The sequence below is a fragment of the Centrocercus urophasianus genome, unplaced genomic scaffold (assembly GCF_019232065.1).
Source record: "Centrocercus urophasianus isolate 14NV4802_14NV808 unplaced genomic scaffold, USGS_Curo_1.0 seq_11, whole genome shotgun sequence".
NCBI lineage: Eukaryota > Metazoa > Chordata > Aves > Galliformes > Phasianidae > Centrocercus > Centrocercus urophasianus.
The window spans coordinates 66,466,659-66,483,821 of NW_024884253.1; the positions used below are offsets into that span (position 1 = coordinate 66,466,659).

Here is a 17,163-nt window from a genome sequence, read left to right on the forward strand (position 1 = left end):
CCACTGCAAGAAAATGAGACTCCAACCTGGTTCAACCAGTTTGAATTTTCTCAACAGAAATGATGATCCAAAGAATTTCCATCCAGCACTAAAAATTACAGATATTTTCCCAAATCAGCCACAGTATATTACATGTTTTCTTTGCTTACAGTTCGGTCATTTGGTGAAATTAATGAAAACAGAAACATAAAGAGGCTTAGAAGTGTTAAAATTATCAACTTGTCCCTTTCTGAGGATAACTGTCCCCTAAAATTGAACAACCAGAATAAATCCTGTGCAGTAACTCTTTACTTACCTAACTGATCTCCTGTGGTGCCTGCTTCCTCATCTGTGAGCTGAGCTACTTCGCATGTCCATTGGACAAAAGTTGTTAAATACTTCCAGTATGGGTTTTTTTCAAAAGTAAAAAAAAATTCTTCAAGGGTAATATTAATTCTGAAATGACACAGAACTGGGTTGGTATGGTTAATCCAGTGATTAAGTTACAAAGAAAATTAGCTTGTGAATATATGGAGTTTCTCTGCAAACCTTTATCTAAATTTATTACTATTTAATGCACATGGGCAGTGCTATTGACTTCAGAAAATAATTGAAGCAAATATTCCAATGTCCACGCCACATTCCTTTTCCCATTTCTTTACTGAAGCAGCATAGTTATAACGCCACTCTAAGCACAACTTTATCACTACACAAAGGTTTTTGAGCAGACAGAAATTCTAAAATGCCTTTTTTGAGACATCAACAAGGTTCACTCATTCAAAAGTAGCATTTTGAAATTGAAAACAATATCAAGAAATGCTGCTTCTTGTCCTGGGTATGCCTTTGCATTAATCAGCAAACAGAACCCCACATAAGAATAGCAATGCTTTACTTGCTCGGTGTTACTTAAATACAAACTTCTGCTCCCAGAAGCCTCCTAGCTCTTTTAGTAGTTTCGATGCTCATAAAATAAAATGTAAAACTACTAGTAATGCTGGCAATTTCAAACACAGGAGGCAATCAACCACCATCTAACAGCAAAAGGGACAAAAAGTAATATAAATTTTCTACGGTCTAAGATATTATTAATATTGGTGATTTAATCTTTGCTGCCAATTCAGTCTTGGAATTTCTGATAGATCCTTGAATCACAGAATCACACAGAACCACAGAATCATAGGGGTTGAAGGGACCTCCAGAGTTCATCAAGTCCAACGCCCCTGCCAAAGCAGGGTATCACTGCTTTTGTAGTAAATTCCTCCATTAAATTTCTCACGTGTGTCAGTAGTCCAGGCAAATTTGTGAGAAGACAACTAAATCTGTGATCCTGGACATCTTACCACAGTAAACATAACTCCACATTAATGGCATGATGTTCATGCTTCGCATAGCTAAGCAATAATAATAACATCCTGTTTTATTTTGAAGCAATTAATTAATATAGAGATTCATTTATAATAAACAGAGTCTTAACCCTATTATCTATTCATTAACTCATTATAATACCTTATTCCTTGATGGCATCAGTACCTTTATATACATCTGAGAGATACATACAATGAGAAGAGAAGCTGTTCCTCACAAGAGCTGAAATGGACATCCTCCTCTGCACTCAGCAATGGATCAGTTTCACAGTAATAAGCATAATTTTCAGCCAACTCTTCTTCTATTTCTTGCCATCCCAAAAAATCATCCACTATTGAATCTGGCACGTTCTGTTGTCCCTGAGTTACTTTCTGCAGGAGCAGGACCTTTCATGGTAAACAGAGCAATAGTGTGAAACCAGGAAAAGGCAAACTCCCCTGAGAGTTTAGTCCTGATTTTTGCAACAGTGTTCTTGAAATCCAACATAAAATACATTTAATGTGCAGGGCTTCAAGTCTTCTTTTTCTGGAAATCACAGCTACCTAACTTATCTAAAACATCACATTCACCCTACAGGACCACAAGTACTTTTCCCCCAGGCACATTCTAATCAGTTCAAGTAATCAGTTACACTCACTCATCATTATCAGCAAACACTAAGCAGCAAGATATAACCCTAATTAATTTATGACATTTTGTAATCCCAATATAAATAAGGCACTGCAAGCAGAATCTAAACAAGAATTCAGAAATACTTACAGCTTTCCTTAGTGACTGGAGCTGGTTACTTTGCTTGAAAGCCACCTCCGAGTCATTGCCAGTGCACATATATATGGCTAAATTATCAGCGGTATCAGAAATCTGTGGATGTCTGAGGGCCTTCCCAAACATTGTAAGCACATCAGCACAGACGTAGGAAGAGTTGCTCATCAACATCTAAAATGTAGTGAATACACTGCCACTTTAAAAATGCATTAGAGGATAAAGTAACAGAATAATTAACACTCCATTTTAACTTCTCACACTTGAATCTAAAATTTAAAAGACCAAAAGAAGTACAAAGTAAAGTTAGACTAAAATGCTGAAGAATGAGAATTTAGACACTCTATTCAGCAAGTACTATACACTCCCAAAATAACCCTGTGCAACCTTATCAGAGCTAATATATAGACGTCAAATGACAGCATACCTGTTTTAGCTCCACAAAAAGCTTTTTGATGTCCAGATGAACAGATTCATTTCTTTGGGTAAAGGGAATCATTTTCTCCAGGCTATGTAAAGCTTCTGTAAGACAGTTCCCCATCACCACATACAAAAAATACGTAACCTACAGAATGATTCAGGGGTAGGAAAGTAAACTATGCATGACATGGTTTGAAAAACAGAGCAGTTGGAGAGACAAAAGTTCCAACCTGATTAAGATTATGTCTCAGCCCAAAGCATTCAATCATTTTGCACAAAGCAAAAAACATAGACACAATCTGCTCTTCTGAGGATCAAAGACTGTTCTCTCCTCCTGCATCCCCTTACTGGAAAAGGTTCAAGACACAGCAGGAAGACCAGTACTATTACACCATGACCTTATCCTCTTTCACAGTTATATTAGAGTCATTCCACCAACTTCAGCAAGATTTCATTATTTTCATGAGAGGAAACTGTGGTCCCTGCAATAACTGCCTTTGGACAGTGCAAGTAAGGAGTAATCACCATGCAACTTTACCGTCAGTGAAGTTTAAATACTGTAATACTACGTTCCTCAGAGCTCTATCTACCAGACGTAATCTTTTCACAGCAGACCACTGAGGCAGAGCTTGCAGCACAGCCTGCATCTTCTTCAGATATAGGATTCTGCAAACAAAAGAAGTGGAGTACAAAACTGTTGTGCGCCATAAGTAAAAAGGTAAAAGTCGCTGGAAAATTGTTATTTATTATTGTGTAGACTCTCTATCATCTGTATCTTCTTATAAAGCAGCAGTATAGCGGTTTCCTTGTATAAAAACAAACTAAATGTCAAAACTTCTGCTAACTATTGGACAATTTAACTGCAATTCTCTCTGAACACTAGATCGTGGATTTTATAAAAGCCTTGGAACACTAAGAAAGGAGCAAAATATCAAAGAACTCTTCTAACTTGCAGCAGTCACTGATCATTCTCCCAAGTGAGGAGTGCAGCTAGTTTTAATGAACAAGTCTTCTTTTCTCAGACTAATTTCCCTAAAGAATGAAAATTTTAATGCAAGAAAAGATTTACACACAATCATCTCCTTTCCTTCTTTCCAGCAAACATGGAAAAGTTTTCCACAAAAAAAGTCCATTTTCCATCAAGTCACTTACTGAAATTAAAGAAATTAAAGAAAAAGAGGCACTAGTTGCTATTCCATTAGAGACTGCTTGGTTATAAAATCCTGTGCTTAAATTTCACATTTATTTGCATGCTAAGGAAAGATGCTGTTGTATTCTTCTGCTTAGATATTTTCGAAAATGGAAAAAGGACTATGCCCAATTTGTAAGTGAATTAAACCAGCAATAAATCCACAGAACCAAAGGTTGTGTGATCGCCTTCTACTTGTGGGTGTACTGTACAGAAGCTCTTTATATCTTTCAGATTTATCCTCAAACATGTAGTATAAAAATTCTCTTCTCCATAGTAGGCTTCTGTTCAAGATCTCCTTTGAAAACTAACACAAGTACAATCCCTACAACAAAAATCCAATACAATTCTGATGCACTGGACTTGTTATGTGTGAGTAGATCAATCCTGTGGCAGACTTGCATGAGAAACATAACTGAGTCACAGCAATTATTTGTGGGAATTAGACTCTGTAAAACAAAGCAAAGCATTCAGACTTTAATTCATCATGCTGTTTGTTTCTATGAGTTCGGATAACATACTCCGGTCTTCTACTAAACCTTAGGAATACTCTGTAGGAATACTCTGAATCACAGATCAAATTTCTTTTTCAGAACACATATGCATTAAAGCAATTATCTGACTGCATATGAGGTTTTGAATTATGGAATGAGAAATAAAATCATGAAATAGCCAGAAGTCAGAAAGAGATTAAATGCAATGCGAAAATAAATATGAAATTTAATCTGAACTTTGTAACTCAAATTGCAGAAAGGTAACTATAACTTACAGATCATGAGGTGCAGTATGTTCTTCTGAAAAATATGCTTGTGATTTCTTATTCCATTGCTGGATCAGGGTACTTATTTCCGAGACAATTTTCCTGGCCTCTTTGTCTTCTAGCAGCTGAGACATTAAATCAGCCGTGATTCTTTCAAGTTCTGAAAGAAGATTCTGAGAGTGGCTGCTACTGAACCATTGCTCAGATACCTAACAGATTGAAGGCAAACCAGAACACACACTGTTAGAAAATCAAAGCTTACTTATTTAGATAATACACAGACTTCGCATGCTTTTTGTTGGGTTTTTGCTGTGTGCCTTTGTTTCTTCAGTAAAGGGGGAAAAGCCCCATCATTTTGGGTGTCCATTACGCAAACAAATGAAAAAGAAACTTCCATGCTCCCATTGTGTAGCCTAGAAGAAGGTCCATCAAGTCCTAGCAAAGCCCTTAGACTGCTCTCATGTTCTGCACTGTTATCCTTCCTAAGTGTCCAATGGTTATAATAGAATTTTGCTGTAAAATACAATCAGCTCACCAAGGGAATTTCCAGAGGCCAACAGCTGACAGTACTTCCTTATAATAGCAACATCACCTTGCAAACAGCTATAAGCCATGTCTGAAATTATTACCATATGGCTAAAATAGTCATTAGTCTTGGCAACCACATTAAGAGTTGATTTTGACCAGTACAACTTTTATCAAGGGAGAAAATGAAGGCTATATTTTTAAAGAAATTCTAGTACTACAAGTTTCCTGTAGATAATATTGCAAAAATTGCAAGAGAGCAACAGATAACATTTTAAAAAATGTTTTAAAATGAAAGAACAGTAGTGTTTTCCTTAAGGAGCATCTGTCCCTACAGAGACTGCATGCCCCGCTGTTTTGCCAGAGCAGAATTTGAAGATGCTATCCTGGAGATTTACCCTTATTTGCACCTCAACACACTAAAGTCAGTATTGCCTGAGATAGTGGAGGAGAATTAAAAATTAATACTATATTCTACTTCCAGTTTTGCTCAAATATAGGCTCAGGTGAGACAGTAAATTGGTTTTCTTTCTGTCAGAACTCCACTGCAGCATATGTTTCACTATGCTCCCTATTCAATCTCAATCCTGCGTTTGAGTTAGTGAGGAAATCTGATTAAATTAACACATAGTAATAGATTATACTTCTACTGTAACAGTTACTTATAAGAATTATTACTTTAAGTTATTAGTAAAATGAAAAAAGTTCATAGCAACAATATTTAATATCCAACTCAGATCCTTTAATAGAGTCACTGTTGACAACCTACATGCAAAAATTAATAAATTCCTGAAGTCTACCTGTGCATAGAGTCTGAGCTTGCTGACAGCATGGATGAGATACAGTTTAGCCTCTTGAGATGTGGAAATACAGCTTTCTTCATTATTCTCTTTGTTTGCTTCATATCCTGGTACACTGGACAGAGCAGAGCACACAAACTGCTCCACTGTTTCTTCTGTGGGAATCTGGCAGGGAGACAAGAAAAGTATGAGTATGTCAGAGAGCTACCAAGTGTTACCTTTCCTATCAATTTACTTACCTAATGAAAAGGAACATCAAAGCTCATTTAATTCAGCTTAGTGTTCCTGGGTACCCCAAATGGAGAGCTCTGCGAAAAATAACCATGGCCCCTTTACTGTTCCTGTGCATCAGGCAAAAGAATTGTTACAAGGAATTTTCATCCTGTATCTAACCAGTGTTGCAACTTCAACACCTGTGTTGTCTGTGAAATAACTTGACAATTACATAGCATACCTACACTATAATTTTGCACTGGAATGATCACATAGGAGCAACTTCACAAATATAAAAGTTACTAACGTGTAAAACATTCAGTACACTGATGTACACCATCTCAATGATTATATGCAGCAGACAATTTTTAAATTGAAGTTGGCAGATTTCAGCAATGTGATCAAGGGGACTGACCCGTCTCCCGACAGCCTGACTTCTAAATTCGGTGCTGAAAGATTCATTTTTCTATATCATATAAATTTTATGAATGCTTTCTAAAATAATTTAGTACATCTTAAACCTTCCTAATAGTGTCTTTCTGAGGTACTTTCCAGCCTAACCTCTTTCAACTGTGACTAGAAGATGTACTGAAAGTTTTGCAGCTGTATTGACCTCAAACCACCTTGGACATTAGATACAGAACTGAAGTGCTTGGATCAGACATTGTCCAGGCTTCTGTACCTTTCTTCATGCCTTTTGAGGGTCTTCAGAGCCCTAACACAAGCACACAATATGAAGATATTGGCTTAATCTATAAAGCGTTAATGAATGAGCGACCTGGGATTACACAGCCTACCATGGATAGCAGGCTGCTGCCAAATATTTGGTTGAGTTGACCACAGTGGCCATCAGTGATGTCACTAAAAGGCCATTCAAAGGGAGCTTTGTTTATTTTTGTTTATTCATTAATATAACTCACCCATTCATGTAAATCAACAGTTTTTATAATGAGCTGCTAGCAAAAACAACTTCAGACCACCCCTGGTAAAGAGCAAAGAGATTTCTGACAATTACTAGCATGCTCTATTCAAAGCTGGACTTCTGTAGAAATTTAACAGATGTTTCAAGTGTTCTGCAGATCAAACAAGAACAACACAGGAGATCATGTTGATCCAGGAGAAACAGAAAAGCCCTCCCTGAGATGAAATTTTTCCTTCAAAATTTGACACACCACTGAGACACCTCATCAGTCAAGTATATTCATATCAAGACTGCTCAGCTGAGAAGAAAAGGTACATCGGCAGCCATGATATACACAGGCATTCTTTACTCAACAAAGATGAAAAATACTGGCTGTCAAATGAATCCAGGCAACTTCAAATTTAGAATTTATTTTAAAAGTTAACAGAGTAAGACACAAAATTCTCTGCAGGATTAGATAATAAGCCTAGGATGTCACCATACTCAGTGGCAAGTCCAGAAAAGCATAAACTCATTAATATGTACGACTAGATTCCATCAGAACATTTGTGTATAGAAATTCTAGCTGATGCTAGACATATTTATTTTAAAGGGAATTAAGATAGTGTTTTTAGTCTTGTAGCTTCTTCACACCTTCACAGTATCAACTACTTCCTCTGTAATTTCAGTAAAAACTTCAATGGTTCTTCATACAGTTTTATTTCTTACAACCTACAGATTTATTTCAGAACAAGTGATTTGTCAATAAAAGGGATTGTTATCTTGATTGCATCAGAAATAAAGTCATCACTTTATAAGGCAACTTCTATAAGGCAACACAATGCAGAGGGACAATTTAACATCATTATTAAAATCTTTCGATTCAATAATTTGATTCTTCATATGAAAAGCAATCCCTTAGTCATAGGTGTCTTCAAGTAATTAGTCATGCTGTTAGCTAACCACATATAATGGTTCAAATACTTGCTGAATGAAGCTTAAAATGAGATTCAAATTTAAAACTCGGCTGGTAACATTCAACCAAGTTCTTTACTTCTGGTAGAAGTTATGCTTCTGCCTGTTTTTCAAATACACCATTATAGTTTCTGCAAGGCATGAAAAATGCCTTCAGGAATTGTTACCAGGAAATAAAAACAGAGGAAAGAAAAACATTCAATTTTTCAAGTTATTTACCTTTGTTAATTGTGTTGTATAACTTAGAAGTTTCTGAACATGAAGATCATCAAAACCAAACCTGAATTCAAGTTCTTCTCTGACAACATGTGGATTCCACAAAACATCCTCTAGAGAAAGATTATACTGAAAACCTGAAAAAGATAAACTTCTGTTAACATAATTCCTACTCATTGTTCATGCTGTTTTTTGATAAATCAAGCTTCATGAGGTTCACAGGTGATGTTTCCAGCTTCTGGGGAAAGAAAAACAAAAACAAAGAACAAACACAAGCAATTTAACACAAATTTCAATAATTAAAGTCCCAAATTGTATTAGAAGCATGGCAAGGTCAGCTAATCTGATGATATCCACCAGCTCTTGATAGCATCATGAAGAGATGACCCTGCACAGTGACTGAGAGCAGACCCAGCAGTTTGCCATTCTGAACTAGGTGCTCAGACACATGTAACTTGCAAACGTGTGCTTATAAGCTTAAAATGAAGTACCTCTGATAGAGAGGGCACTAGGAGAACACTAGTTGCACTTTATAAACAGGTTTGCATAAAAAGATGCTATTTCTGAACCTGGTGACACAAATCACTAAGGATCACCAAGGATATCACAACTCTGCTGCGGTAAGAGGCATGGAAAAAAAACCAAGTCATTTTGCATTGCTTTCATTTTAGCTCGCTTTGAAGTCCTAGTGAAGACATGGGGCCAATGATATAATGTGTACCCACCTCTCACACAATCTTGTCTAGCCCACAGAGAAGCATGGCACTGCAGAATACCACTGTAATAAGAGCTAGACAGGTAGAACACTAAGGTCTGCTTACTTTGCTATCAGTATACCTGTTAACTGCACTACACGGCAGCTTCTGGTATTAAACTTTCTTCATTCTCTATCTTTCAGATAAATCCTGAACTGCCATAAATATCTGAACGTTTGGTTACAAGCATATTGTAAACTCTAATTCTTTTAGTTTTATAAGCTCGTAACACAATGCAATAAAAACATTTTTATTGAAAGAAGACCCAGCTTTTCTAGCTTCCTAATTTGGAGCTTCCATTGCACATTTGCTTTCATATAGTTTATATTTTTTCAAAGAGAGAAAGTTTTCAAAACATCCTCCCATACATAAGGTTTTGGGTTTGCTTCTCAAAGAACCTGCTACGGGATATGTACCAACCAGCCCACACAGTTGCCATGGCTGAGATGAAAGGAGCAAGTCAAAAATACTTGCCGAACAAAGTCTGCTTTAAGAACAAACAATAGCAGTGACGTGCTCAGACCCAGAGAATTAAAGCCCGCCCTCTGCACAAGGGCTCGAGCAAACACCTTTCTACCACTTCACTCTTGTTTCTGACAGTCAGGGGGAGGGGGATTTAAACCCCCATGATTGGCCTGGATTCACATACAGTGATTGGCCTGGATTTCTATGCAAAGCAAACAGTTGCAACCTGGTATCTTGCTGCGCTTCTCCAGACAGTTTACCAAAGAAACTCGTTCCTAACATTATCTGGAACAGTTGTCCTGGGCCCAGCCTACCTTTTCCAGTTCAACTTAATTCCTGTAATCAGGAAGGAGAGGAGGAAAATTGAGCTTCTCAGCTAAGAATTTATGATACCAAGGAATGAAGAAAGAAGTCAAACAGACATAGCATTTAATGTGCATGTCCAAAGCAAGAACCTATCCTTCTACGAAATGAAAGAGGTTGCTCTTTTCAGCAATTAACTTTTTCTCCAAAACTCACCACTGAATGATCATTATAAGCATGGCACATTAGGTCATAAAAGTTGCCATGGTTTGATGTAGTGTAGTTACTAGCATATAGACAGTAGATAAAGAAATGAGTCAGCACTGGAGCAACGTAGTTGAATAATTAGACTTTTTCATGTTAGGAGCTTAGCAGTAACTGTCTCAGTTAGCAGTATTATATATTCCCAATACACTTACGAGCTACTTTTGAAAAGAGAAAAAAAAAAATCCAAAGCAAATTCGTTACCCTCCAAGCTCCTCTCCTGTACAGATGCAGCAGTTAAATTTAGAGCGATTTTCACCACTTCATGGAAAGTCTGTCCCAGTGGCATCACAGCTAAGTCTTTCAATGATACTAAGATACTGAAAGGTAAATTAAAAAAAAAAAAAAAAAAATCAAGCTCTCCATACACGCAAAACTGAAGGGGTTTGGTGGAAAAAGATGAAGCTCAAGCAGCTGAAAATTAAAATATATAGCTTGAATATATAGCTAAAAAGTGAACTTCTGTTATATTATGTTTTTAAATCAAAATATCACAAGGTGAGATTTTACAGTTAGAGTTTCACCCACTTCTCATTAAGAAAATGAAAGAGATCTATCAGTGTTCTCAGGAACGAGAGACAGAAAAAGAAGGAAATGTGAGTTAAAAATGAGAATCAAAAAAGATTGCTAAAACACCACAGACATCCTCCCAGTCTTCCCTGCAGCAAGACATCAGGATGGATATAGAATGCTTTTATTTCCACTCAATCTGCAGAGAAAAAAAACATTTAAAACAACAGCACAAGTATTCTCACAGTAAATTAGAGCAAATTACAGACTGTGTTAATAAAAATGTTTCTGTTGAATTTCTTACAACTACCAGTTTCAGTCCACCTAGCTGTTAATTTTTACTGATCTTAATGTAGCTGTAATTTACTACTTAAAGTTTACGTTAAACTTTTTAGTTATTTCCTATAATGTATTCCTCTGTTACTTAGCAAATAAAAATCCAGCTTTTTTAGACTGGATCAGCAGCTGCAGAAACGCTTCTTAAATAAGTGAGAATAAACAGTAACACTAATTTACCTGAATAAGTATGTAAAGTGTTGGACCAGGACACATCTCAATCAGATAGTTTACTGTCCCCTCACAGAAAACACAAGACAAGGACAAATACACATATATATTTACATATACATATATATATTTACATATACATATAAATAATACATATATATACATATATACATATACATATAAATATACATATATATATATATACATAAATAATACATATATACACATATATACATATACATATAAATATATATATATATTTATATATTTTTTTTTTTTTTTTTTTTTTTGTAAGCTCTCAGGTTGGCTTATAGTAGTCTCTTTTTATCTAGTGGGCTACTGTCTGCTAAGTACCTCTGAGAGCATAAGAAAGATGGTACAGGGCAAAGAAACAGGAGAAGTTGTAAATTTAGAATCTTCTCTGCTAACTAAATTCTGCCTGAACCAGGACCTCTGTCTAGAAATGTAAGTTAGAAATATGAGGACAGTCACAAGGCAAGCATTGTTTTTTGTGGTTTCATTTCCAAATGCTATTATTTATGGAAAATTCTGTCATTCAAGGGCACCAACACTGTGAAAAAGCCATAAAATAATAAATGAAAATAGAAAAACTTAAGCCAAGTCTCCTGCCATTAATCCCTTGGGGACTGACCCAGCTGGCAGCAAGTACCCACACATCTGCTCACACCCTTCTCCCCACCTCTCACTCTGACCTTCCTATGAGCTCAAGGTAGAAGAAAGCACTGCTGAGATTATACTATCAGGTTAGTGGCTTGACCCAGCACAGCAGACAGTGGTTACTGTTGTCTTTGGCCATTGCTGCTGAAGAAGATAAAAATGATAACCACAAGCTTACGGTCAAGTTTTTGCCTTAGGAGTGCTTAGATTCTGAATGAGTTCACAAACCTTTCAGAAAAAGCCTTCTGCTTTGGGGGTATTGACCTGAGCCCAGCTATCCAGCCTGTCTTCCTACCCCCAGGCAGATTGACACTTCCTGCCAACTTGGTGTCATCTACAAACTTACTGAGGGTGCACTCAATGACCTTATCCCAGTCATCAATAAAGATAATGAAAAGAGCAGGCCCCAGTACTGATCCCTGGATAACACCACATATGACCAGTTGCCAGCAAGATGTGACTCCAATTCACCACCACTCTCTGAGCCCAGACATCCAGCCTGTTCTTTCTCCTTTGCTCCCCAGTTTCAAAAATACCTTATGCTATTATATCCTTCATGCCTTTTTTAATGATAAAAAGACAGTGAGATGTTAGAGGATAAGCAGCAACAGTTGGCATTCAAAGTTTTTAGGCCTCTGCTGCCCAAGGAATAAGGCTGTGGAAGTTTGTGCCCAATCTTGCACAAGCAGATAGATTTGGTGGCTTCCCAAAGCCTTACAAGTCTGTTCACTGAATTCAGTGACAATTTCTTATCACCTATTACAATTACCTACTCTTGCAAATGTATTTGTCACTTCAATGTTTCCTTATTTCAATGAAAATTCCTGCAGCTCCTTTTTGTATTCTTTTGATAGCATAGGTCTCTCTCTGAATCCAGCTGCCCTTTACCTGAGGCAGAAACTATCACATCCAGAATACAGTCCTCTGGGTTTTTTCTTACTGCTTCTTTTCTTGCAGTAGAAACAAGAGTCTTGAGAAATGCAGTGGATATTGTCCAAATGCTAAATATGTATTAAGCTGATTACAATCCAAATTGTGAGATTTTCTTTCATTCATATGTAAATAATCTTTTGAAGAATGCCAAAATACATGGCAAAGTTTAAAGCCATTTTAACATAAACCTCCTTTTTTCCTAGAGAATTATCACTGAGCTGGACAGACATTTAAAAAACAGTTATGAAGTACTCAGAATGGGTGAAAGCACCCACAGTGTCTCTATAAAAGCAACACATGATCAAGAGAAAAATTCACCTTCCTTGCATGTTAAGAATACTGATTAAGTAGCCTGTGAAAAGAACAGGAGTTTCAGGTAAAATATTAAGAGAGTATTTATAAGTACTTACTTTTTAATAACTTCCAGAAACTGTGCTATGGCAGCTAATCCATCCTCTGAATATAAGTTCTTTGATTCAAGGCGAGGGAGAGAATGCAAAAGGTTCCAGAAAGATGGCTGTTTGTACAGGTTTTCTATTTTAGAAATTATTTCTTCTGCTTCATTCAAATCCATCTTCACATGAGGAAAACACATTTACACAACACTTGCATTAGCAGAGAAAACCAGCAGGCATCTGCTACTTCCCCAACCCTGTTGAACTTAAAACTGTTTCAAATATTTTTTTCAAGTATGAAGCGTACCCTCTAACTTCATTAATTCACAATGTCATTTTGTTGATACTTTGAACTAAGAGTAGTTACCTTGCACATGACTTTGTCTGCTCTTGTGGTAAATGGAATTGGGAGAAAATCTGAGTAATCTTTCTGCTTAGACGTGCAAGGAGACACATTATACTCCTCTAAAGAGAAGGGTTGCCTATGATATCTCATACACAAAGAGCTCTTTACCCTGGCAATGAACTTTAAGCCTAAGGATATAGGGCAGCATGCTGCCAGGGACATGCCATCCTCACCTCACAGCTCCTCCCACGGAACTGGGATAGATGTCAAATACTGCTTGGTGAAAATGGCTTTTGAAAGATTAACTGACTGGGGTAAAAGAACACAAAGCACATCTTTTGTAGGACTAAACCATCAGATGGGTTTATCATAGTTATTCATTATCCAGCCCTTATTTATCTAGTTTAATGTTTCAGTCGAGCTCTTCTGCATAATAGTAACATGAGAGACATTCTACTAAAAGATGCTTGCATATGCAAGCCATTAACAATGGTACACTTCTTTCAGATTTTCCCCCTCTATCTTTATGAGGTCTCCTCTGGAGTACTGTGCCCAAATCCTGGGGCCCCCAGCACAAAACGGATGTGGAGCTGTTGGAGAGAGTCCGGACAAAGGCCACGAGTATCAGAGGGCTGGAACACCTTTCCTAAGAAGAAAGGTTGAGGAAGTTGGGCATATTCAGCTTTGAGAAGAGAATACTCCAGGGAGAGTTCATTACAGCCTTCCAGTATTTGAAGGAAACTTACAGGCAACAGTGGGACCGACTTTTTACATGGTCTGATAGTGATAGGACAAGGGAAATGGCTTTAAACTAAAAAAGGGGAGATTTGGATTAGGTGTTAGGAAGCAATTTTTCACTCAAAAGGTGAGGAGGCACTGGCACAGCTGCCCGGGATAGCTGTGGTGCCCCATCCCTTGAGGTGTTCAAGGCCCAGTTGTTCCTGTCCCTGCGCAGCCTAAGCTGGTAGAGGGCAGTCCTGCCCACAGCAGGGGAATTGGAACAAAGTGATCTTCAAGATCCATTCCAACCCAAAACATTCTATTATTCTATGATATGATTAATAAAGTTCCATCCAATCAAGTAGCTTTTGAGCAATTGACAAATATTACTATGAAAATGCTATCTGATTCCTAGTTATGAATCAGAAATGTAGGTTTCATGAAATTGCAAGCTGTAATCAATTAACTATGGAGAAAAATAATTTTACAATATTCTGAAGTGAAACCAGTGTTCTGTGAAAGGTACAAAATTGACAGCAATTGAAATCCACTGCCGTGCCTGCTGAGTCTTCCTTGTTCTGTTGAGATTGCAAAGTGAAAAGACTGCACAGAGCCCAAATTCACTTCACATGCAAATGAGTTCCAGAAGGAGTTATGCTACATTTTAAAATCTTGCCTTCCTTTATTCCCACTTTAGTCTTCATGTTGTATTTATTACATAATAAATCTGAATTCAAAGTAATCTCCAAGAGACCAATCTTCTCAATCTCACTATATTCCTTTTCTAAGGCGTTAGGGTTTTTTGTTTTGTTTTTAAATAATGAGCACACTTTAAGAGTTGCTTCTGAGATGTTTTGTAATATGATTGATTTTATAGAACTACTCAAAGTTTGGAGACAGAGTTTTAAATTGCTCCAAATAAATATCTAGCCTTCAAAAGTTGTGGATTTTGGTTACTAACAACCTAGAGTTGTTTAAATCAGTGCATAAGAAACCACTGAAGCATCCGAGATATTATTTCCTTCAGCAATATAACAGTTTTTTTTAAAGGCAGTTCACTAAAACCTGACAGGATAGAAATTTCTAACAGTTACAGTAAAGACGCTTAAAAAAACAGAACTATTTAGAAATAAAATGTAAAAGTACTTACAGTAAGAAAAGTGGTGTTGTTATGAAGCCCTGTAAAATCAGATATTTTTCCTTTACAAAGAGGCATTATTAACTTCAGAAGATTCATTTTATAAGTAATAGCAAATAGTAAACAAGGTATACTTCTAAAGGAGAAAACAGGTGTGAAACAAGTAATTCTGTAGAAAGTTAGCAAGCCACCAGTTTTCTATGCTTTCCAATATTTTTACAATTATTACAGAAACAAAAGAAATGCATTACCATTCTCTTTTCAGTAAGACAAAATCATCACATCAATACTAGGTGAGTGTATTAGCCCCCACAGAGCCAAGTATGAAATCAACTGCTTCACCTTAATCTTTCTTCTCGAAATCTCAGCCACCTGCTACACAGCAAGACCGAGCAGTATGAGTGGGAACAGAGTGGGGAAAGTCAGAACATGGTGTTTCCAATCATGCCCTTTTAGTTCAAGACTGATTTGTTCACCTAAAGGTTACAAGGTGCAAGGAAATGAGTTTCCTATCCTTCTACTCTCTATTAAAACAGATATAACTGGGAAGACAGGCTAGGTTGTTACCCAAACCAGCAGATCTTTCTGGCTAAACCCTGATAGTTTCTCTTGAATGCGTTCTAGACTAAGTATCCATATACTCCAATTAATAATGATTATCTTTAAACCTTCACCACAGAATATTTTCTTAACAATCAATAAAAACAAGAGTACAGTTCCAGAAAGCTGAGATTTTAGAATAGCCACAGTAATAATAATCACTAAAGTGGCTTTTATTTTTGTATTAGCTAAATTTGACTTTGCTAATTTTATTTAAAATAGAAATATTCCTTTGTCTGATGGGTATCATTATAGACAAAGCAATTCATTATTAGAAAAATCAAGCTTACCTGAGAACTTAGAGCTTTCTTCCCACAGTTTTTCTAAAGCCATGGTTTTCTCTGTGGTTTCAGTAAATCCCTTTGCAAGTTCTTGTATCTCTTTCATAAATGCTAAGTCAGGTCCTGCAAAACTTTCTGAACCACTTTCAACACCTGAAGTACTTTTCCACAGAAAAACAAGAGGACAAGATAGGTAATTACAACCTGGAAGCTAGTCATTGAGAAAAACGTTGCCTTATAGCAGCATTCTAATTGCTCGTTTTTGTTTTCAGAACTATTATACACTTAGTTGGTTTTTATTTTGTTCATTTCATTAGTGTGCAAGTTTCACAACTGAGTCAAAACCTCAGGAAAGAGAGCACTGTAAATTTGCTGAGCTGAAGCAGCTCACCTGCTCAAGTAGTACAAATCTGACAGCAGATGAACACATACAGTGAAGTCAGATTTGTTCCCTTGCGCATCAAGATTCCAGTTGATGATGATTCTTTCACAGCCTGTACCCTGAAGTTCACATGTTCCAATTTCATGTAAGCCAATACACTGCAACCAGTGTCCAGCACAGGGGAGACATCATCAGACAGAACGGGGATAAGGCCCTGACAAAAGGTGCTTCCCTTTTAGTTTACTAGGCAAAAGAATTGTCCTAACAATTACATCATGTTAACAAAAAAAGCAACACCACCAACACCTGCACACTGATTCCAGGTGACACACTCCTCAAGGTACCTTTCTAATTGAAAAGTGAGAAGAATTGTGTCACTGGCTAAATATCTTTCCTTATGCTGACATACATTCTGAAAGTGTCTGTTAAGAAAACCTGTACCACTTGTACATGAGATTATGTATTTTTTTTTCTAGATACATGCAATAACTTACAAAAACGTCAAAAAAATTCCTAAAAAGATATTGCCCGTACCAGCTTTCCTTCGGTTTTAATTTACAGCTAAACTCCCTCCAATGCTACCATCTAGTGGCTTTTCAGTAACACAACAGTTCTAGAATAATACTTCCACTGTGAAATAAGTTCAACGATTTTTTACACACCTCTACAGGCCAGCATTACTTAGACTACCCCAAGGCACCATCAGCAATGGAACAGTTATCTTTAACATGTTGCCAGGCATTATAATTTATCTTATAGAAAGTTCAAACAATATAAGGGT

General features: G+C 36.8%; 1 protein-coding gene across 1 annotated transcript in view; it reads right to left on the minus strand.

Moving 5' to 3' along the window:
• ABCA13 (ATP binding cassette subfamily A member 13) overlaps positions 1-17,163 on the minus strand; it is a 161,931-nt gene that overhangs the window by 139,033 nt on the left and 5,735 nt on the right. The window contains exons 4-15 of the mRNA XM_042839232.1: positions 16,010-16,161; positions 13,283-13,449; positions 12,931-13,094; positions 10,097-10,212; positions 8,109-8,242; positions 5,801-5,965; positions 4,485-4,684; positions 3,065-3,192; positions 2,534-2,628; positions 2,104-2,280; positions 1,537-1,730; positions 296-435 (exon numbers count right to left, since the gene is read on the minus strand). Coding sequence (XP_042695166.1) covers positions 296-435; positions 1,537-1,730; positions 2,104-2,280; positions 2,534-2,628; positions 3,065-3,192; positions 4,485-4,684; positions 5,801-5,965; positions 8,109-8,242; positions 10,097-10,212; positions 12,931-13,094; positions 13,283-13,449; positions 16,010-16,161 — 1,832 coding nt within the window. The remainder of the gene's footprint in view (positions 1-295; positions 436-1,536; positions 1,731-2,103; positions 2,281-2,533; positions 2,629-3,064; positions 3,193-4,484; positions 4,685-5,800; positions 5,966-8,108; positions 8,243-10,096; positions 10,213-12,930; positions 13,095-13,282; positions 13,450-16,009; positions 16,162-17,163) is intronic.